The sequence below is a fragment of the Sorex fumeus genome, unplaced genomic scaffold, assembly GCF_029834395.1.
Source record: "Sorex fumeus unplaced genomic scaffold, SorFum_2.1 ptg000072l, whole genome shotgun sequence".
In the NCBI taxonomy this organism is placed as follows: Eukaryota; Metazoa; Chordata; class Mammalia; order Eulipotyphla; family Soricidae; genus Sorex; species Sorex fumeus.
In genome coordinates, this window is record NW_026606129.1 from 66,119,708 (window position 1) to 66,141,499 (window position 21,792).

The following is a 21,792-nucleotide window of genomic DNA, read 5'->3' on the forward strand; positions in this document are numbered from 1 at the left end:
GTTGTGAATATTTCCTGAACTGGTATCATGCCTAACTCTAAATTTACCCAGTCATCTTAGTCACCCAACCCCTCCACTCCTGTGCAATGTTTCACATTTTCTGCTACTGGGAATAAACAAAATGGGGATGGACCATATTTGTGCCTGTTCTAGCAGGATATTTCTTGGCTACACAACTCAAACTTGAAGGACATGAAGATTTGGTTTAGGTCAGCAAACTCTCAAAATCTCTTGCACATTATGTGCAAGAGATAATTTCACTTTGAAATGAAAACACGCAACATGTTGCTATTGGAAAGGGAGGGTTTCATGCTGGGTGAAATCAACCAGAAAGAGAGAGACATACACGGCATGATCTGTCTCATATGTGGGGTATAAAGGAACATCAAAAAGGAATAACAAAAGGTCAAAGCAAACATGACCTGAGAACCCGTCTACAGAACTAAACTGAGCAAGGGTAGCAGGGATAGGGGTGGTGGCACCAGACCCTGAAACGATGACGGAAGAAGGCAGCTACTCTGGTTGAGGGTGTGGTGTCAGGATGTTATATGCATGAAACGGCATCATGAACAGCATTGTAAATCATGGCGCATCGAATGAAAAGGGAAAGTGTACAAAGAGACAGTAGAGCGGTTAAGGTGCTTGCCTTGCATGCAGCTTGTGATCAGGACAATGGTTCAAGTCCTGAAGCTGACAGGTCTGGCCCCTGAGCACAGAGCCAAGGGACATCACTGTGTGTGGTCCAAATAGGGGAAAAAAGTACCAATATCATTATGAATGAGCTTGTTACTGTGTTCCTGGTTGAGGGTCGGGGGTGGGGAGGGGCAGTCTTCATTCTGCACCTAACTGGATGCTATCCGCTGGATTGATGCCAGACCAACTCATCTTCTGGCCAAGACCTTCTCCCTATGTGAAAGTACAGACCTGCCGGCCTTGAGGATGCCAACATGCTAGGAATATCTTCTATTTCATCAAAACAATTCCTTTCTCCAGAGCTGTTCTGATCTGATTCAGGCTGTCCACTGACTTCATTCTTTTTTCTTTTTTTGTTTTTGTGTCACACCCAGCAGTGCTCAGAGTACCATATGTGGTACTGGGGATTAAACCTGGATCAGCTGGGACTGGAGCGATAGGACAGTGAGTAGAGAATTTGTCTTGCATGCGGCCAACTCTGGTTCAATCCCAGCATCCCACATGGTCCCCTGAGCACTGCCAGGAATAATTCCTGAATGCAGACTTAGGAGTGACCTCTGAGCATTGCAGGATGTAACCCTCCCCCCAAAAAAAAATACAAACCCCCTAAATCTGCTGTAGGCAAACCAAGTGCCCTACTTACTGTACTATTGCTCCTGACCTTACTGTGTCTTTAAATAACTTCTTTCTGTCTCAGTTTCCTGTCCCTCTACAAAGTGTGAATATTAGTCTCACCTCAGAGGTTTGCTGGAAATGAAAAAAAAAAGCATAAAAAGTGGTTTCCCAGGGCCCACGCTCACTACATATTATGATAATAACATACTGAATGTGTGTGGAACCTCATCAGAGCTTGTTTTTGAGGTGCGGATGGCAAATCCGGGTAATTTTTAAACTGCTGATAGTGGTTTTTGCAATGTCCATACTGTATTATGAATCAGGACCTTATTAGTTTGATTTAGATAAAGTCTAACCTGAAACATCTTTTAGTACAGAGTTGGGAAAAAAATGCGCTGTGAAAAGAAAGAGCTTAAGCAGGACTCTCAGGGAAGCAGCGCATTTCAGAGACAGGCATGCGCCCAGTGTGGAGAACCACTGCTCTCGGACAATGGAGCACTAATTGGGAAGCAGCCTTCTTTCTCCATTAGTGAGGCCCTCTAAACATCTCTTCTCAGTGAGTACTTTATAAGCCTTGCTGGAGTGATTAGCTAATTAAAAGGAACAACTCTCTGTTCCACAGGAACATTTTGTACGGCACACTTTGCAGCTACTGTTTTCTCAGTTGGCAGGATGCCGAGAGGTGGGCTCCTGCCCCCTAGACTCCCTTGCTACCTGGGACAGAGGTGCACTCAGTTACATTTCTTTGGAATGGCTGGTGGTAAAAAAAAAAGGGCATCATAAGCACGATACCCTTCCAGGAACAGTACTGCAAGCCACAGAGCCTAGGAGGGAGGAAGTGAGGGAGGGAATGAGGAGAGGAAGAGAGAAGGGGAAAGAGACAGAAAGAGAAAGAGAGACAGAGAGAGAGAAAGTGACTGTCATAGTGGCAAGCTTAGGGTGGGGCAGGAGGAAAACTGGGGTCATTAGTGACAGGAAACGTACACTGGTGAGGGAAAGGTGTTGGAACTCAATGACAGAAACTCAATGAAGAACAATTTTTGGAACTGTGTTTCTCACAGTGGTTCAATTAAAAAATGCCCAGAAGCAATATTTATGCACTTTTCTAATATATAATTCTAGACATTTAAACATGTGCAGATATCTGTGTAAACATTACCTAGCTTCTTCAGAAATTAGCTGAATAAAAGTTCTATGCATCTCTAAGTGGAATTTGACTCCCCGGGAGTGTGGTTTTTATACTGGGTGGATAGCTTTTTCATGAGAGGGAGTTTCATGTTTTAGGGGTCAGTCTAAGGTAGATAAATATGGGTAGACTCCGTACCTCTTCTGTGTATGTACAGACACGCATCTCACATTGCCTTAACTCCCTGGTTGTAAATGAACTGAAAGACAGGAACGAAATCTACCTCTTCTAGTCTAGTACATCACACATTAATTCTTAATGTTGAAGCAACTGGATTCATGGCTCTTCCTCCAGCAGGAAGAATGTCCACTAATACCTAGGATCAGGCAGTCAGGTCTTAGAAACACAGGCCCCTAGCGGCCCTCTCACCCGGGACTTGCCCCCAACACACAACAAAGGAAAAGGCCTGTGAGCATCCCTCTCATTGGCCTGAAGCAACCTTCCCTCCATTCTGCCTTGCTTTAAGCACCCATTCCAGAACCTTCTTTCAGATAGAGTACCAGAAGGCATCTGAACACAGGTGTGGGGCCAGCGGGCCTTTCTCAGAGGACTGAGGGGTGCTTTGAGAATCTGAGTACCTTCATGAGGTAAGAGTGCTCAGAATGTGACCAGCTCTGCTTAGCTTCTCTGGGGGCTCAGTTTTTTCCTCCATTTAATGGGACTGATGGTGATTCAGAGTGACCTGGGAAGGAGGAACTCCCAATTCCAGCCTCTCCCCTCTGTGCTCACACCGAGGCCATGCTCCCCTTGCTGTCCGCCATGCAGGAACGAGGAAGGTAGGAACTCAGTCCTTGAGCCAGGTTCCTGCAGCCCGTGCCTGAGGAGAAGTCCCTCTCTAGCGAGGGAGCGGATAAACCCCACGTGGAAATGTGACTCCTGTCAGGTCAGGCATCAGCAGACCCATTAGCCGTGTCGAGTAAAATCTGCTTCCCCGTCACCCTGGCCAATCTTGGAAATGCTGACAAACCTCAGGCTATGAAGAACCTCAGGCTGCCAACAGCCAGTGTGACTGTGTGTCTGCTGTGTGTCAAGTGGCAGGCAGTGACAGGCTTCATAGCTCTAACTCATTTATGGCCTGCAAAACCCCAATGGGGTGAGAGTCACCATCAGTCCCATTATGTGGAAGAAAAAACTGAGACCCCCAGGGAGGCTAAGCAGAGCTGCTAACTGCATGTGTGGGAAACTTACTAGAGTTTGTGTGTTCCACCTCCTGACTCTTCAGTCACTGGGGGCGTCTCTCCTGCAGCAGGAACACTGGCCTGGGGCTGGCTGGGCAGAACAAGCCCCCAAACACCTCTAACCCCATCTTCCTGACTTACCCTCCCGAATTTGATGAGAATAGGATCTTCATACATGTAACTTGCCCATGAAAACTGCCATTTTAATGACAAAGTCATTACTTTTATGAGTTGAAAATCAGATCATTCTTTCCGTTTTCAAAAAGAGCCAACAGTGAAACTAATCTTGGGACTCAACTTGACTATGTTTTTGTTTGGTTTTTGTTTGCATATGGGATGGTGCCCAGGGTTCTGAGCTCACTAGGAATCACTCCCAGCGGGCTCAGGGGACCGACCGTAGGAGATACTAGGGATGGAACCCTCGTTGCCTGCATGGAAGAAACCAGGCTAGTGCTTCACCTGCTGGACTACTTATTGCTCTGGTCCCAGTTTGACCAGTTTTGACCTCTGTGGTAGGATCATGTCTCTGCCTTCCAACTGCTAGCCACAGTTTTGCTCTGAAAAACCAGGTTTCCTTAGTTTTGCTCAGAGCAAACCTTCTGTTGCCAAGTAGTCTTGGAAAATGGAGTTTTTTCATTGACACCCCTCCCTCCACGTCCCTCAGCCCCGCCCCAGTTAGGCATCTCTCTGGAGAAGAGTGAAGGAAAGTGAGGAATGCTTGTTTGAGGGCAGAATGGAAATCAGAAGTGTTGCGAAGGAAACGATGATCACCAATTTGGACCAAAGCAGTCAGAGAGAGCTCTGGCCTCAGGGGACAGAGGCACTGAAGATGGGTGAGACAGGAGCTGACATACTTTCCCAAAGCTGTGCAACTCTGGTTATTGGGGAGAAAAGAGAAAATCCCCCATGGTTAGTTTACCTTGGGACACTAGTCAGCAAAATAGGGTCCCTGCACAGGACATGAGCGGCAGGTGGGAAACTGTGTCAGCCCATCCTGAGCCGCTGTGCTGGATTAAGTCCTGCCAGTCCTAACGCCACATGTCTACGCTCTAGCAGCGGAGAATCAGGGGTAGACTGGAATGAAGTTTCAAGGTTTCTTTCTGCATACTTTATTCCAGACTCTAATATACTCCCGATTAGTGGGACTCTGTGAGAAGGAAAGAAATACAGAAAATATTCTTTCCGAATACCTTGGGCTGTGGAAGGCGGGTGCTATGCGGTACCTTAGGGAATGACGCTGAGAGAGAAGGGGCAGATACGGAGCAGCCTGGCAGGAGCTCGAGTCAGCTCACTTCTGATGACTGGGGCTCCGGAAGGTGGATAACAGACTTTTTTTTGCTTTTTAAAAATATTTTGCTTAAAATAAAAAAAAAAATTTGGGTCACACCCAGCGATGCTCAGGAATTACTTCTGGCGGAGCTTGGGGGACCATATGGGATGCCAGGGATTGAACTCTGGTCGGTCGCCTGCAAGGCAAACACCCTAGATGCTGTACTATAGCTCTGACCCTGGTCACAGACCTTTTAAGCTCAGGTTTTCTCAGCTATTTTGGAACATCAAGATAAGAAAGACAGCGATGCTGACAATTGCTGTGCCAATTCCGGCCAGCACAGGTGTTAATAGCCTTCCACCTTGGCAGCTGAGTGATTACTTTCTCTCCATTAGGTGGCGCTCTTGCCTGTAATTATTTTTATTCTGGCATGAAAATTTCCTAACCACAAGGCTGATACTAAATAGAGCCCAAGCTATGTCATGGTTGGTTTCCTACATAATCATACTTCACATTCAACCACATTTGGGGCAATTGATTCGTTTTGTTCTTCTGGGCCACTGACGCATAATAATCAAGACACCTGAAGGGCAGGAATAAGAAAGAGCGTGACCGGTTCAGGACACATTCTGATGAGCTCGTGCCAGATCCAGCCGGGACCATCCCTGCAACCTTTGCTGCTTGCAGAGCAAGGGAGAATTTCATGGTCAATGTAAGAGCAGTCAATCTGGCCACGTCAAGTTTGTGGCAGTCTGGTTGAAACAGAGTGAGTCTTTTTCTTTATCTGTTTTGTCTTTTGGGTCATACCCAGCGGTGCTCAGGGATCATGCTTGGTGCGATTTGAGGGACCATGTGGGGTGCCAGGGATCAATCCTGGGTTGACCGCATGCAGGGCAAGTGCCCTACCTGCTGTATCTGCTACCTCCCCTGATCCCAGAGTGAGTCTTTTTCATAAACACAAACTTAACCCTGGCAGTTTGCAAACCACAACACCCCAAAGGAGAGAACGAAAGGGAATGCCCTGTCACAGAGGCAAGGTGGGATGCGGGGGATGGGGGTGGGAGGGATACTGGGACCCGTGGTGGTGGAAAATGGGCACTGGTGGAGGGATGGGTACTTGATCATTGTATAACTGAAACCCAAGCACAAAAATTTGTAAGTCTACAACTGTGCTTCATGGTGTTTTACTAATAAAAATTAAAAAAAAAAATCCACAGGAATATAAAAAAAAAAGAGAGACCAGGAAACTTACATTTTCATGGTATGTGTGAGGGTGGGGTGGGGGTGGGGGCAGGGGTTAGTCTTAATAGGTTGCAGATTTAACAAATGAAAATACAGGATGCTCAGGTAGATGGGGCTTTCAGATAAACATCTTTTATAGATCACAAAATAAGCAGGAGCCTGGCTGGGAGTGGCCACCTGAGGGGGCTTGTTCAGCACAGATCATGAACCGGGGGAACAGGAGCTCAGGAGCTCCCCTCCTTGATGGGCCTCCCAGCCGCCCTTCAGCCCAGCGTGGACCACACCTGGAGAAGCAGCTTCTGGCCACCAACACCAGACAGGAGCCGAGCCCAGAGTTTTTTCAAACGCCTCATCACCTCCTCTAGAAACCATCCCTCTGGGGTTTCCCCATGGCTATCAGCACTTCTCAAAGCTCACAGACCCGAATGCCGTGACCTTGGCCATGACCCCACAGCCATACCCAGTGTTCAGGTCTGCAGGTGGCTAGGCAGAATTCACCAACAGCGGGGAGAGCTCGCCTCCACTTCCCTTCCCACTGTCCCTGCAACCCCCCAAAGGGGTACCCTTGCTCGTGTCCCCGTCAGCACCATCCCCCAGAGGAAAGAGGAGCATGCAAACCCTGCCTGGGCCACCGACCTGTGACTTCTTAATGTCCGAGGCCGCGTAGTTCCCTTGGGAGATCCACCGGGCAGAATCCGTTAGCGACAGGCCCGTCCCGTAGAGGTTGATGCTGAAGCGACCCTGGAAGAAACGGCGAAAGGAAAAGGATCATGTCACTCCCTGGCAAGGGAGATGCTGAAACCCCGAGTGAGGACTGAGCGAGGTCTGGGTCTGTTTCCTCGCACACGGCCTCCATCCACCCTGGCTGGAGCGCTCGGGAGTGGAGCTTGTCTTTACAGATGGGGAAACTGAGGCACAGCGTGGGGAGTCATTTCTGTTTGCTCCTGTATCCTTTACTCACCTCTTTTTCTGACTTCAAAGACCTCAGCCAATCCTCCGCAGCCCATCTAACACAGACACCCCATGCAGTTGACAGCATCGAATTGCTACTCAAATGTCACTGAGGAATGTTTCTAAGGACCATCTTCAGGCCTGGGCGGGCAGAGATGCAGCTTCCCACAAGGCCTGCCCGGCCACTGGCACCTGCTTGCGCCTGGAAGCGCGCGTTAACCAGCGGGGCCAGCAGAAGGCGCGCGTGGCCCACTCGAGGCCGCAGGGAACCCAGTCCCCGCGCGCTGCAGGCAGGGTTCCGCAGGGGGAAAAAAAACCCGCCCCGAGCTCTGCGGGCGTTTCTTTCCTAGGAGGCCCCGTCTCAGGGGGCCTTGCTGGCTTCTCTAGGCTTCTCTTTCGAAGATGAGCCCCGGGAGGCGCCGGAATCTTGAGGCTTCTCTCTCCCCTCCGTGAGCAATTTTGAGGTTTGAATCCCCCCAGAGGCATTGTTCTGTGACAATCAAACTCATGGACCGTGCAATCTGGTCCTGGGTCCAGAACCAGAACGCAAAGGGGGAGAGCTTGGGCTTTTAGGGTCACACCTGGCGATGCTCAGGGGTCACACCTGGCTCCGCACTCAGAAATCACTCCTGGCATTGCTTGGGTGACCAGATGGGATGCGGGGGGATTGAACCCGAGTCAACTGCATGCAAGGAGGATCCCCGCTGTGCTATCGCTCCGCCTCTTTTTTTTTTCTTTTTAATTAAACTTTTCAGAATCTGTCGTTCCACTAGTTCAGGGAGAGGCAGTAAAGGTTCCTGCCTTTAGAGGGCCTTAGATAAAGATAAAGATAAAGGCCCTCCCGTTGATCGTCGATTTGCTCGAGCGGGCCCAGTAACGTCTCCATTGGAGACTTGGTTGTTACTGTGTCTGGCATATCGAATACTCTCGGTAGCTTGCCGGGCTCTCCGAGAGGGGCGGAGGAATCGAACTCGGGTCGGCCATGTTGGCTGCGTGCAAGGCAAACGCCCTACCGCTGTGCTATCGCTCCAGCCCATAAATCTTTTCTAATTGGAGCATACAGACCGTTTTTGAAGTCTTCCGTGTCACATTTGGAAGGGGGAGCAAGCAGCATTCCTATTCCAGAGAGGATGGGAAACTCTGGTCTAAGAGGTTCAACAGGGGCAGGGACAATCTCAGGAGCCTATATCCGGGGTGCTCCTACCCTCTAGAATACAGAGGCCAGAGATGTGATCCGCAGTCTACATGGTCCCCGGCAATAGAGAATCAGCCCAGCACATCTGCAGTAAAAATGTTTTTGCTGCTTCACACGCAGGACACAGGGATCAGGAAGCAGTAAAGATGACTTTCCCCGAGGCCAGCAGGGTAATTTCTGCAGACCGATCCCTTTCTAAGGATTGCTGGCTGAAAGCCACAGAGTGGACAGCTTTATCTTAGAATCTCCATTGCTGCAGTTCATAAAACTTCAGGGAAGCAGCTTTCCCCCTGAGCTGCATGGAACACGACGGATATCTGTCCTCGTGAAGTCCACCAGGAGCCGTCTACTCAAGGTGGCTTTCGCAATCAGGCAAGAAAATACGGGGCCTTGCCTGGAAAATGCATGGGAAAACTCACGTCTTTCACCAGAAGAGAGGGTGATCTATAACATGGAAGGAACATAATTCGGAAAGTGTTTGGGATGATCTGAACGATGGATAGGGGTGGCGGTGGGGGTGGGGTGAGAGGGAAGGAAAGTATCTTAGTTTCTCTTTGGCTGGAGCATTAGAATTTACAAAGCAGTTCCTTTTCCTTTGTTTTTGAATTAATAAAACAAATGAATGCAAATGACCGCTCATTGAGTTAAGCTTCCCCAAAGAAGCCAGCCTAGAAACTGGCAGGTTGGGGCTAATCTACCAGCTCTTAAATACAACCCCTACCAGTGGGGTGTTTGAAGTCCCCAATGAGGCACTAAAGACGCTGCACTTCAAAAGTTTCCAATTCCTGGGTAAGGGAGGAAAAACCTCCTTTCACCATTTTGCCCTTTGTTTATTTTCCTTCTCCCCAGAGAACTTCCTTTTCCCCTCTCTGAAATGTTTAGCAGTGCTTTCGAAAGCCCAGGGCTGAGAAAACACTGGGTTAAAAGAACATTCACATGTGTTTGCGTTTGTACGGTCTCTGTGGCTGGGGCATGCATCCATCCAGGAGGACCGTACCTGGGATTCTCGTGCATCACCCAGTCCCCAGATTTCTGAAGTTTCAGAGGCAAAGTGGAAAACACTTGGCAGTTCTGTGAAGACTCACACGCACCAAGATAGAACCTGGGGTCCACTCCTGATCCAGGAGCACTCAACTTATTCTGTTTGCCTTGTCTTCTAATTGCAGGCGTTTCTTGCACAAACGGATGCTTGCTTTATCAAGTGAGCTGGTGATTACAGCCTGCTTTAAAAGGCAAGTGGGAACCTGCGGTTCCCCTGATGAGGCAATAAAGTGTGAAATTTGCACAAGTCGGCAGTGAGATTCAGAGCTGGTCTAGTAGATGACATATCTGTACACTTCCGTTTCTGAACACTGACACGCATGGTCTACCTCAGAAGGAGGGTAAAGTTCTCCTATATTCTGCACTAGTTGAGTGGCTGGCAGCCTGCGTAATGGCTTTGAAGAAGCAACCTTGTAGCTCTCTCCCCATTTTCCATTTACAGTGTTGACAGCCTGAGCTCAGTGAGAGGGGGAATATTTACACCACAGAAATGGACAAGAGCTACCAAAGCTGGGCTTTTTTTTTCTCCACATTCCAGAGAGGGAGTTATTAAGCATTTATCAGCGCTCCACTGATGGTATAAATATTCATTTCATTAACCATGATCATTGGACTCAGCCCTCAATGTCTACTTCGTGTCTACATTTTGATTACTAGAACAGATGCATTTTGCTGAATGTCGAGAGATTCATTCACCACCGGGAAACACTCCCCAGCTTACAATTACTCGCCGCCGAGAAGCTGTGAGCCTTTGGGAGGCTCCTGACGCAGGTGGTCCAATTGCCTTCCCGAGCAGCTGTTCTAATTGCATTCCCGGGAACAGCTGCAGCTGAGGCCCCCTGGGGCAGACCACTGGGGGGGGGGGGGCGCTGGGCACATACCTGTGGACACTTGGCAGCACTGTAGCAGTCCCCAGCTGTGGCAAAGGGCACAGGGTGCCCCTCACTGGTCCTGGCGAACTGTAAGTCGGTGGCTGTGGGGGTGGGGAGAAGCACGAAAGGAAAGGAAATAGTGGGACAAAGACAGGGTGGGCGCAGTGTAGAGGCAAGGGGACAGCAGGGAAGAAGAGAGAAATAATAAGAGAGGGAAAAAAAACCCACCAAAATATGATTAGTAAGCAAATGGATCCAGATGTTTTCTTGCTTCCTCCCACTTTATTTGTGGTTCTGTGGGCCCCCTTCTCTGGGTTTTATCAGTACTGACTGTCTTCTCACAGCACCAAAGGCCAAAAGGGAATGGAAGATGACTTTGGAATCGATTCCTCTATAAATAAATCCATGAATCACTTCTCTTACATGGAGCGTAATGGGGTGGCGGAGATTCCTCTGGACGCAGCCTCTGAGGCTTCAGGACAGGGGAAATAGGCCAGAGAAGCGTTTCCAGCTCCTAGGAGTTATCCCCCGAGGCTCCCTCTGTCCTCCCGTGGCCTAGGCACGATTATTGCCAAATGTGGAGTAATTAGAACCCACATCTTGAAAGCATTAATGGGGCTCACTTGCAGTTAAGAAAAAAAAAAAGAAAAAGAAAGAAACCAATAAAAACAATGCTGGCGTTTTTTAACCCTCTGAGACCAGTTCTGCAAATGGGCCGGGAGGAAACAGAATTCTGCAAAAACCGGTCCATGGGGGCTGGCAATGGAGGGGGCTTCATCCTTTTCTGCCTCATCTATGGGGAATAGCAGGAGAGGGTGTTCGTTTTTGTTCACCTTCCTTTGTTGGTGCAAAAAAAAAAAAAGGGCCTTGCCGGCATCCACAGGCACAAATCCTAACGCTTAGCTAGGCTCAGTGAAGAAACTGCAGCCTCTCTGCATTTTGACTTAATCAGCCTAGCTGCAGGAAATTAAAAATATCTTGGTACAAATCAGGTTTAATTTACCTCCAGAGGAAAGCAATGCAATATTATGGGTACAGTGTTAATGAGGGAAAATTAATTATTCATTATTCCTGCTCTTCCTCTGTTCAAGGAAACGTATTTGGATATTTTAGCTGTCTTTAACCACTTCCATGATTAATGGCCCTAAGAAAAATGCAGTGTTGGCCAGAGTATGAGAACAGCCCACGCTTAGGCTAGTTGAGCAAAGGTAATTTTGTGCTTCATTTTTCTTCCGTAAATTGACCTGCAGATAAATGAGCTCTGTGCCCTTGTAGGAGGGAGCACTGTGCTCGGGGGAGGAGAATTAAATTGGGAAAGTGGGCTGGGGGGAGCATGTGTCCTCATGAACATCTTTGCTTTGGGGTTCCTTTCCGGCTCGCTCTTGTAGCTTAAAATCTTCTGCTCTTACCCTGACACTCCTCATGGGAGAGAGCCCCAGCCCATGGCTACATGACCTCTAGCCATCATGCCAATGTTGGGTTTGGGGGGATGCCACCTTGAAGTGATCCCTCTTCTTCATTGGTTCATTCACACACACCCCATCCCCTGGGTACCCTCTGGGCCCTGGGGGTCCAGACCAGATTCTCATGTCTGCGGTAGCTCAGGGCAGAATCAAGACCCAAAGAATTGATTTGGGTCTTGAAATCCAAATCAATTCTTTCATCCTTCCATCCTAGTCCCCTACTTTCCTCAGCCTTGACCCTGGTCAGTGACAGGATGCGTTTGCTGCCTTATCCCCTTGATGCGGACTAATGAGCACGTCTGCGCAGGCAGCTTACTGAACTCACTTATGATCTGCATGGTGGTCAGGTCGATTCGGATTTTCTGGAAGCTGGAGAGCCCCGCGGCCGTGTAGTCCTTCCGACACTGGCAGTCGTCACGCCGGCTCCCGTTGTAGGGACATTCTGTCGGGTTGTGTAACCTAAATCCCAGAGAGAACGATGTGATAAGGAGGGGAAGGTGGGATGGGGTGGGGGTCCCTAGGGATCGGGCTCTTGGGAGTCTGTAATCTCTCACCTGTGTCCATACACTTCTGAGAAGTTCTCCGAGTCGCCACTCACCAAGGATATATACTCCCTGGGGTGCTCAGACTTCATGTCAGCGCAGAATATCTGCAAGCACACGGGACAGGACCGTGAAGAAGGCTCAGCCAAGGGACCCTGTGAGCAAGGACCCCACACTCTGAACAGGGCTGGGGAATGTCCAGCAGGGGGCCAGAGAGGGCCCCGGAAATCCTACAGCCTGGCCCTGGATGTGACAGGACATACAGCAGCTCTCACCCACTGCCCCAGGCCCACCCGCCTGTACTGTCTGCAAATGATGTTTTAAATATCCAAATGGTCCTTTGCTGAAAAAAGAGGCCCCCCTCCCCCAGTTCTAGAACATTCTAGAAATAATTACTGAGGCTCCAACCAACACTCACCTTCAGAGGCTTTCCACTGATGGTCAGAAAATACTCGCCATCTTCCCTGGTTCCTAAGAGACTTTTTACCTCCTTACAGTTCTGGGGTAGTTCACCTAGAGAATATGAAATACAAACATAGGATGTTGGACTCCAAGAGGAGAAAACTCTGTCTAGCAAATGGATGATGCTGTTCACATGGAAACTTTTTTTTTTTTTTTTTTTTTTTTTTTAGCAAAATGGACCAATTAAGAAAATTAAGTGTCAGATCTATACAGGATTTCCAAGACAGGATAAATGGGAAGTACCTTATATCATTTCAGTGTAGTCATGGTAATTAGGTCTATTGTTAACAATTAATTTCACATGAAAATAAATACTACACATTCCAAGGGGACAGGAAAAGAAAGGAGTAAGGATACCACGCAGAATGTTCCAGAAAGAAGGCTGCAGCACAGCCACTCACAGTTAAAAAGATTGTGGCAGGTTTTCCTTTCTTCTGGCTTCAGGTCCAGTGGGCACAAGTGGCTGGGCTGGTCCTCACTGCTTAAACACTGCACAGACCTGTGCATCACTCCCACGCCGCAGGACACTGAGCACTGGAAATGGAGCAGGAGAGGGGAGCAATTATGGAAGCTGCGGGTGCAGCTCGTAGTGGGCACAGCTTGGAGCCCAGTTGGAATGACGTAGTTGCCCTGCCCCTCCTCCTGAATGCCTAACAGCTGCTGTCAGCTGAGCACTCCGACTCTGCCGTGTCTGCCCAGCTGTCTACACAGACACAAGTCACTGCACGTACATGTGTGTCTTCTGGAGACGCATCTGTACTCAGAGACTGTTCCATGAAGCCTCACAACCCTTAAGACTCTCACTATTGTTCTACCAGGTGTGGACCCAAATCGGAAAGAAACAAAAAGACTATCCTCATTCTATTCATTTTTTAAAGAAGGGAAGTACTGGAATCACCCAAGCCGGCTCAGGCCAGGAAGGAAGAAACAGCCTGGAAGATGCCAGGCAGGTGGACCCCGGTCCCTCGTCATCTGGTTTTCCATTGAGGTCGGGGCTCAGGTGTTTGGGAATTTCTTCAAGGCGAAGGTGGAAGCAGGATTCAAACCCTCCCCCCTGCTCACCAGGCCGTGTCTGCTTCCGCCTGATCACTTTGCTATCACCCCAGCTTTCCAGTCAGGAGCTGGGGGCTGTGGCCATTTTCCAGGGCAGTCCCAATGGAAAACAGTCCCCCCTGAGCTACCTCGTGTGCCCCCCAAGTGTTCTCCATAGCAAGGAGTAGCACATGGACTTCTGAACCACAGAAGCAACAACCCTCTCTTCCGTGACCTTTGAGCATCAGAGATCTGAGCGCTTCCTGAAATGACTGTGAGATTCCTCCAGGTGTATATGATGTGTCCTGTATCTAACGAAGTCATTAGGACCCAAGGATTGAAGTTGGTGGGCTCATTTCACCATCACAACCACCCAGTTCAAGTGAGGAAGCTGAGACACACAGTTTTTACACTTTGCCCAAGGTCTTGCGACAAAGTAAGGTCGTTCAACAACCCAAGGTCATTGGCTGGGAAATAGCAGCAGCTGCATTCAGGGTCAAACTCTAACCATTAGGCAACACTGCTAACCAGGAGGTGGCCTCTCCCAACGGGCTAACTCCTGCTCTTCATTGCGTAGGCAGGAGTGTTACTCAGAAGAGGTGAGCAGGGAGAGGGCTGGGAAAGGTGGGAGACCCCCGCACCTCCCCCAGGGTGACTGTTCTATCTACTTACACTGCCCCAGTTGCCCACTCTCCAGGCGGCCGAGACGGGGCATTCCCGCAGGTAGCAGGGCTGGACGCTGGGGGGCTGTGTGCCCGGGCAGTTGATGGTGCTTTGGAAGCTGTACTCGTAATTCTCCTTCCCGGTGTAAATCTCACTACAGGAGACCAGCCTTCGTTTGTAGCCCTTTCCACAGGTCACCGAGCACTGAGAAGGGAGGGGTGAGAGCAGAGATTGGAGCGGAGCCTGGGGGCAGCCCACAATAGGCCCCTGACCTCCAGCATGAACGCTGACCCCGGGAAGAGGCTGCAGGGAGCCTCTCTTTATTAGCTTATTTACGCAACTCGAGCGGCAGCCCCTGGCACACAGGAGCCCGCAATCTGGTGCGGCCGGGCGACCAGGGCTCCCACGGAGGGTTCTCAGCCCCGCCATGGGTGAGGGCACCGCAGGCCCTTCCTGGGATGGGGGTCAGACGTTGACGCAGCCCCAGACGTTGGCTGACAGATCATACCTTTGCCAAACTACCATGAGCATATCAGAGAGGGGACCAAGTAGGACGGGAAGAGGTGAGTGTGGAATCTGAACACTTGGACAAAAGGGTACGGGGCTGGTGGCTTTCCCGTCACGCCTTCCTCCTCTAGGCTCCCTGTCAGTTCCCGTTATCTAGGTTCATTCTCTCTCTCCTCTCTCCTTCTCTCTCACCCTCTTACCCTCTTCCTCTCTCTCTCTCTCCCTCTCTCTCTCTTCTCTTTTTCTCTTCCTCTTTTCACACACTTTTTTCTTCATTATATACCATTAAAAAGTGCCCAAATCAGGGAGCTGGGGAGAGAGCACAGTGAGTAGAGCATTTGCCTTGCACGTGGCCGACCCGGGTTCGGTTCCCAGCATCCCATATGGTCCCCTGAGCACAGCCAGGAGTAACTCCTGAGTGCAGAGCCAGGAGTAACCCCTGTGCACTGCCAGGTGTGACTCAAAAAAGCAAAAACAAAAAAAGTTCCCAAATCGGGGACAGATAGTATAGCAGGTAGGACACTTGCCTTGCATGTTGCTGACCCAATTTCCAGCATCCCAAGCACAATCAGGAGTGGTTCCTGAGCTTACAGTCAGGAATAAGCAATAAGCCCAGAGCAACTCTAGGTGTGACCCAAAAATTTAAAAAAAAAAAAAAAAAGAAAAGTACCCAGACTGTATAGGAGTAAGGCACACAGACCACCCAGGTTCAATCCCTGGCACTGCCTCTGGTCCCCTGAGCCCTGTCAGGAGTGACCCCAGATCATAGCTGGGTTCAGCCCTCAAACCAAATAAATAATATAGAAAAGGAAGAAGATCAAGGATTTTGCTCATGGACCAGTTCCCTCCTCAATGAGCCATCCAACTCGTTGATTGATAAAATTGGATTACCGGTTCAAACTTCTGAACTAAGTATTTTGTACATTTTTTAAATAGTCCAACTGAGGGGCTGGAGCAATAGCACTGCGGTTAGGGCATTTGCCTTGTATGTGGCCGACCTGGGTTCGATTCCCATATGGTACCCCGAGCACCACCAGGAGTAACTCCTGAGTTCATGAGCCAGGAGTAACCCCTGAGCATCACCGGGTGTCACCCAAAAAGCAAACAAAAAAAAAGTCCAACTGAACAACCATAAATTTTATTTTGATCATATTTTAGGGTCTGTCATGAAGTTACTGCCTTCCTCCAAAGCTATGTAAATGAGGCATCAGGAGCCTCCAGACTTTGAGGAGGGCTAGATGCACACCCCCCTGCCCCCACCAACAGTATGTTACATGAGAAGGCTTATTTTCCTGGGGTGAAGAGTCATTCCTCCTGTCAGCTCTAAATAGCCCAGAAAGCATCATCTCTCTTTCCTAACTCCCCCCGAGTGGGTGCTGGAAGCCCCCAGTCTCCTCCCTCCTGTAACTCTGCCCAGGAAACGCTCTCCGGGAAGAGGGCTGGAGGCACGCACAGTGCCCGCCCGACTGCCCCTTCCAGCTGGCTCTGGCTCTGGAAATGTTCTCCGTCTGTTTCTTCCTTCTTTGGCCGCGCTGTTCACATGCCAGAAGACGCAGCGATGCCAGGCTCAGGGAGTGCCAGCCTCGCTGCAGGCGTCTCAGGCACGGACAAATGGCTAAAGAAGGCTGTCTGCTCGAGCCGCGGGTTGACTGCAGGGCTGAGCCCAGCGACCACATGAACTGGTCTCAGCCTGAACTAATTTAAACAAGGCTCTGGCTGAGAACCGGGAGCCTTTCCCCCCACAAACAGAGAGCAGAAGCCGCCGAGGGGCTGCTTAGGTGGGCAAAGCCAGCAGGAAATTTACTGGTAGGATGGAGCCCCAAATATGGTCAGGTTTTCCCCAGAGGTTGCGGGCACTTTTCTGACAAAACAGTGATCAGAAAGGACAGCCCCTCCTAGCTCACTACTCAGAACATCGTGAACACGTGGACTCCCTGTGGCCGTCCACGTCTCCATCAGAGGTCTGACGCGCAAGGCCCATCTCTCTGCAGAGGGAAGAGCAGGGGGCGTGGGAACTTTATTCCTTAGGCCTCGAGCCTGCATGTCACCTGCTGTTCCCATCACAAGTGCGGGTGGCTGCTTTAAACTGCAAGAATCAGTGAAGTAACAGGCACAGTAAGGAGGGTGACTTGGGGGCCTGAGAAACACTAGCCTTGCATACAGCCCACCTGGGTTTGATCTGGCACCCCAGAGGGTTCCCCACCAGCAGGGGTCCCTGAGTGCAGAGCCAGGAGTAAGCCCTGAGCACCAGTGGGTGAGTGAGGTTTAGCCCCACCAAGCAAAGTAAACACAGCAGACACAGTAAACAACAGACAACAATAAAAGAATGGTGGCTCGGTGGCTCGTTGCTTTAGCAAGCCCAGGCAGGCCTCCTCTGGAGAGGTGAGGAATCAGTCTGCTTATGGGGGCTTGGGTCACCTCCACTTCCAGTGGGAAGAGCTCAGTGGGACCCCAGAGAGCATTGCCGGGGACAGATGGGTGAAGGCAGCCTTGCTGTGCACTAACAGTTTAGTATTTCTCTGCTGGGAAATCTATAGAGTATTCTAGCTGGGGGTGATTCTACTGGGGACTGTGCTCCAGCTATCAGAGGGACTTTCTATCCCCCAGCCTGGGAATGTGCATTCAGTTCCTATGTCCAGCCCTCTAAACATTGACACAAATTGATGGGATTTTTTAAAAGGGGCTACACCCAGCAGTATTGGGGCCCCATGTGGTGCCATTGATGGAACTCAAACCTTGTACATGTGGGTGTGGTCTCTACCACTAAGCAGCATGTTTTTGATCAAAATTCCCTCATCGTGCTGGAGAGATTGGACAGTGGATAAGGTGTTTGCCTTGCATGCACCTCCCCAAGATTTGAGCCCCGACACCACTGATGGTCCTCTGAACCCTGCCAGGAGTGATCCCTGAGTGCAGAACCAGGAGTAAGCACTGAGCACAGTGAGGTTTAGCCCCACCAAGCAAAGTAAACACAGCAAAACAAAACTCTTAGTGTAATGATAACAAAATACAGGTGATTGGCTAAGACAAAGAAGTCCGTCTTAGCAGGGAAAGCCTGGAAACTCCAGTACAAGGTCTGACCAAGAACCTTCACAGACGTAGTCCCAGAAGCCAGGGAAGAACCTAAAGGACAAAGGTCTCTGTAGGGAAAAGTCAGGAAAACGGAGGACTTTTCCCCTCGGTAGAGCCAGGGCATGGCTGGTGTATACAACCCCACGATCCAGAAGCCCATTGAAGCGGGTGGGCTGGGGGAACCAGGACACATGAGCTGAAATGAATCGAGGAGCCATTAATGACCCCTTCTCACACTTGGAATCTGGGTGGGCCGGAAGCTGCCCCTCAGAGCCAGAGGCCTGGCCTCTTTCCCCCACTCATCTAGACCCGCATAACCTGCCCAGCCAACAGTTAATCTTTTCCTTAAGGATTGGGTTCACGTCTCTCTCCACTCTCGAAGGTTACACCAAGAATAGGAGAAGTTTACCAAAAGGAGAGAGAGAACAAAAGGGAAGGCCCTGCCACAGAGGCAGGGTGGGATGGGGGGATGGGGGTGGGAGGGATACTGGGATCATTGGTGGCAGAGAATGGGCACTGGTGGAGGGATGGGTACCCGATCATTATATAACTGAAACTCAAGCACAAAAATTTGTAAGTCTACAACTGTACCTCTAATTTATGTAGCTGGAGCGATAGCACAGCGGGTAGGGCGTTCGCCTTACAAGCGGCCAACATGGCCGACCTGAGTTCGATTCCTCCGCCCCTCTCGGAGAGCCCGGCAAGCTACCAAGAGTATTCGATATGCCAGACACAGTAAAAACAAAGTCTCCAATGGAGACGTTACTGGGCCCGCTCGAGCAAATCGACGATCAACGGGAGGGCCTTTACCTTTACCTTACCTTTACAACTGTACCTCGTGACGTTTTACAAATAAAAATTTTTGAAAAAGGGAGGAGTTTAGAGAAAGTGGGATTGCTCAGCTTCAATGTCCCTGGCATTTGGGCCAGGTACTTCCTCACTGCCAGGCTGTCTGGGGCACAGTAGGCTGTTTAGAAGTGTCTCTGGCTGCTAGATGCCAGTAGCATCCTGCATACCCCAGCTGTGATGGCCAAAAGTATCTCCAGCCACCACCATATGTCCCTGGATTGGGGGCAGAGAACCAAAATCACTGAAGTTGAGAGAAGGCTGGGGAGTCACCATTAGAAAAGATTTAGGAACCGCTTTGGTGCTCAAACAATTCGACTCTCAGTCACGCATCATCCAAATGCAAATATTCCTCCCATTAACGCAGGAAACTGCTGCCCTGGCAGACTCGGAAGAGACCCGAGTGTCAGCAAGCACCTTTGGCAATGAGCTGAGATACTCTCTCCCACGCCTCTAAAGTCCACAGGCATATTATAACTAGTTCTGATGATATAGGTCTTTCAGTATTCAAAAAATACGATTGGACTTGAAAAGAATATGACAATGGGATTGTTGGTATGGATTTCCTTACAATAAAAGGCTGGCATTGTGTGCAAGCAGAAATAAGAAAATGATTAGATTTGGAGATTCATTGGGTATTCTGTAAAATACAATTTTGCTCCTCTGGCTATTAAACACGCAATCTGTGCCTGGCTGATAAAAGAGTGTGGTTTTCTCTCATACATGTTTCAAACACACATTTGATTCCATGTTTTAAAACCAGTGGTGAAGATTTTTATCCTCTTGAAAATGCTACTCTAACACTGGACCCACACAGTTCTGTACCTGCCAGTGGCCCTGAACTCACACATGCATTTCTTTCTTTCTTTATTTATTTGGATTTTGAGTCACACCTTGTTGTTACTGTGTTTGGCATATCGAGTACATCATGGGTAGCTTGCCAGGCTCTGCTGTGCGGGCGAGATACTCTCGGTAGCTTGCCGGGCTCTCCGAGAGGGGTGGAGGAATCAAACACAGTAACAACAAGTCTCATGATGGAGACGTTACTGGGCCCGCTCTAGCAAATTGATGAACAACGGGAGGACCGTGACCATGGGTCACACCTGGTGATGCGCAGGGATTACTCCTAGCTCATGAACTCAGGAATTACTTCTGGCAGTGCTCAGGGGACCATATAGGATGCTGGTAATCAAACCCAGGTCGGCCACGTGCAAGGCAAATGCCCTACCCACTGTGCTATATCTAGCCCTGAATTCCCACCTTTATACAGCAGATACTAGTCTGTCATGGTCTCCACCTTTCCCTATTGCCCCCAGACATGAAGATTTTTCTTTTAATTGAATCACCATAATGCACACAGTTACAAAGTTATTCATGATTGGTTTCCAATCATACAATGTCCCATCCATTTACCAGTGTATGTGAAGATATTTTCTTATACCTTAACTTTCTTGGGACTCTGACTTTGCAGCCCCTGTTATCATTCTTTATCCCATCAGGATGTCAAGGTGACTCATGGAACAGAGTTAAGGGAAGCTCAGACATCTCAAGTTCTTCTCCCAATGGCACAGGCAGGATACTGGCCCAGGAAGGCCAGGGGTACTGGTCTGAGAACTTCCAGCGCTCAGTGATGACCCTTGTAGGATGGTCTGGGCACCCACAGCTCTGTCCTAGGACTCTATTGCCCTCAGTCCTTCCATGATTCCCTGCGGCCGTTACTGAAGCCCCACACTGTACCTCTGACCACTCTCCTGTGATCCAGACATACTCGCAGGGCTGTAGGCTGCAGCTCTCACGGTCTGCGGGCCGCTGGCTTGCGTCGCAGTGCACGCCATGAACCTCGCTGCCTTTGTCCTCATCCACACACAGCACCTTGCGGTACCTCGAGCCTTTGCCACATGTCTTCGTGCACTGCAAAGACAAAGCAAACAGGAGTGGGGAGGGAAGGAGAGATGATTAGGACATCTTCTAAATACAATTACAGAGTGGCAGCGATAGCACAGCGGGTAGGGTGTTTGCCTTGCATGTCGCCAACCCGGGTTCGATTCCTCCGTACCTCTCGGAGAGCCCAGCAAGCTATCGAGAGTATTCCGCCCGCACGACAGAGCCTGGCAAGCTCCCCGTGGCCTATTCGATATGCCAAACACAGTAACAAGTCTCACCATGGAGACGTTACTGATGCTCGTTGAGCAAATTGTTGAACAACGGGAGGACTGCTACATAAGAACAGTGCTTTTCCCACTAAGATCTCCTTAAAGACTTTGAAAGATAGGGCCAGAGTGACAGAACAGTGGGTAGGATTGCTTGCCTTCCATGTGGCCGAACTGCATTTGATCCCTGAGCCTATCCCATATGGTCCCCTGAGCCTGCCAGGGAGTAATTTCTGAGCCCAGAGCCAGGAGCATGTCCTGAGCACTGCTGAAAAGCATTAAAAAACAAAAACAAACATGGAAAAACAGGCTCTAAAATCTCAGTATGCTGCAGAGACAGTAAACGTAAGACACAAGCCTTGTGTGCAACCAACCCTGGCACCAGATGCAGTTTCCTGAGTACCACCAGGAGTGACTCCTGAACACCCATCCAGGAGAATCCAGCTCCTGGGTGCTGCTGGGCTCCTGAGTGCTGCTGGGTGTGGCCCAACTGCTCCTGCCCCAGCAAAAACCAAAGCAAAACCAAGTGAACACCGTGAGCTCTCTGCGGGTATGGATTCTCAGAGACGCCACTGATGATCCCAGCAGCTGCATGACACAGCTGCTGGCATGGTGACAAACATTCTATACTCAGGGGCCTGAACATCGGGCTGGAAAGTGCGAATGAAGAAATGTCAGGCTTGGAAAGAAATTTAAGGCCTATCTCCTTCACTCTTTCAAACCTGAATTTCACTGGAATGCATGGCTAGATGGCTACCAACTGGGATTCAGTACATTGAGCGTCAAAGAAGTCGGCACCTGTCCACAATAGG

General features: G+C 49.7%; 1 protein-coding gene across 1 annotated transcript in view; it reads right to left on the bottom strand.

Annotated features, from left to right (window-relative positions):
• The window catches only part of ADAMTS9 (ADAM metallopeptidase with thrombospondin type 1 motif 9), a 179,780-nt gene that overhangs the window by 6,906 nt on the left and 151,082 nt on the right, over nt 1-21,792 (bottom strand). Inside the window, exons 31-38 of the mRNA XM_056129367.1 lie at nt 20,568-20,741; nt 14,415-14,609; nt 13,112-13,244; nt 12,667-12,761; nt 12,261-12,355; nt 12,032-12,165; nt 10,253-10,344; nt 6,821-6,925 (exon numbers count right to left, since the gene is read on the bottom strand). Of these exons, the coding sequence (XP_055985342.1) occupies nt 6,821-6,925; nt 10,253-10,344; nt 12,032-12,165; nt 12,261-12,355; nt 12,667-12,761; nt 13,112-13,244; nt 14,415-14,609; nt 20,568-20,741 (1,023 nt within the window). The remainder of the gene's footprint in view (nt 1-6,820; nt 6,926-10,252; nt 10,345-12,031; nt 12,166-12,260; nt 12,356-12,666; nt 12,762-13,111; nt 13,245-14,414; nt 14,610-20,567; nt 20,742-21,792) is intronic.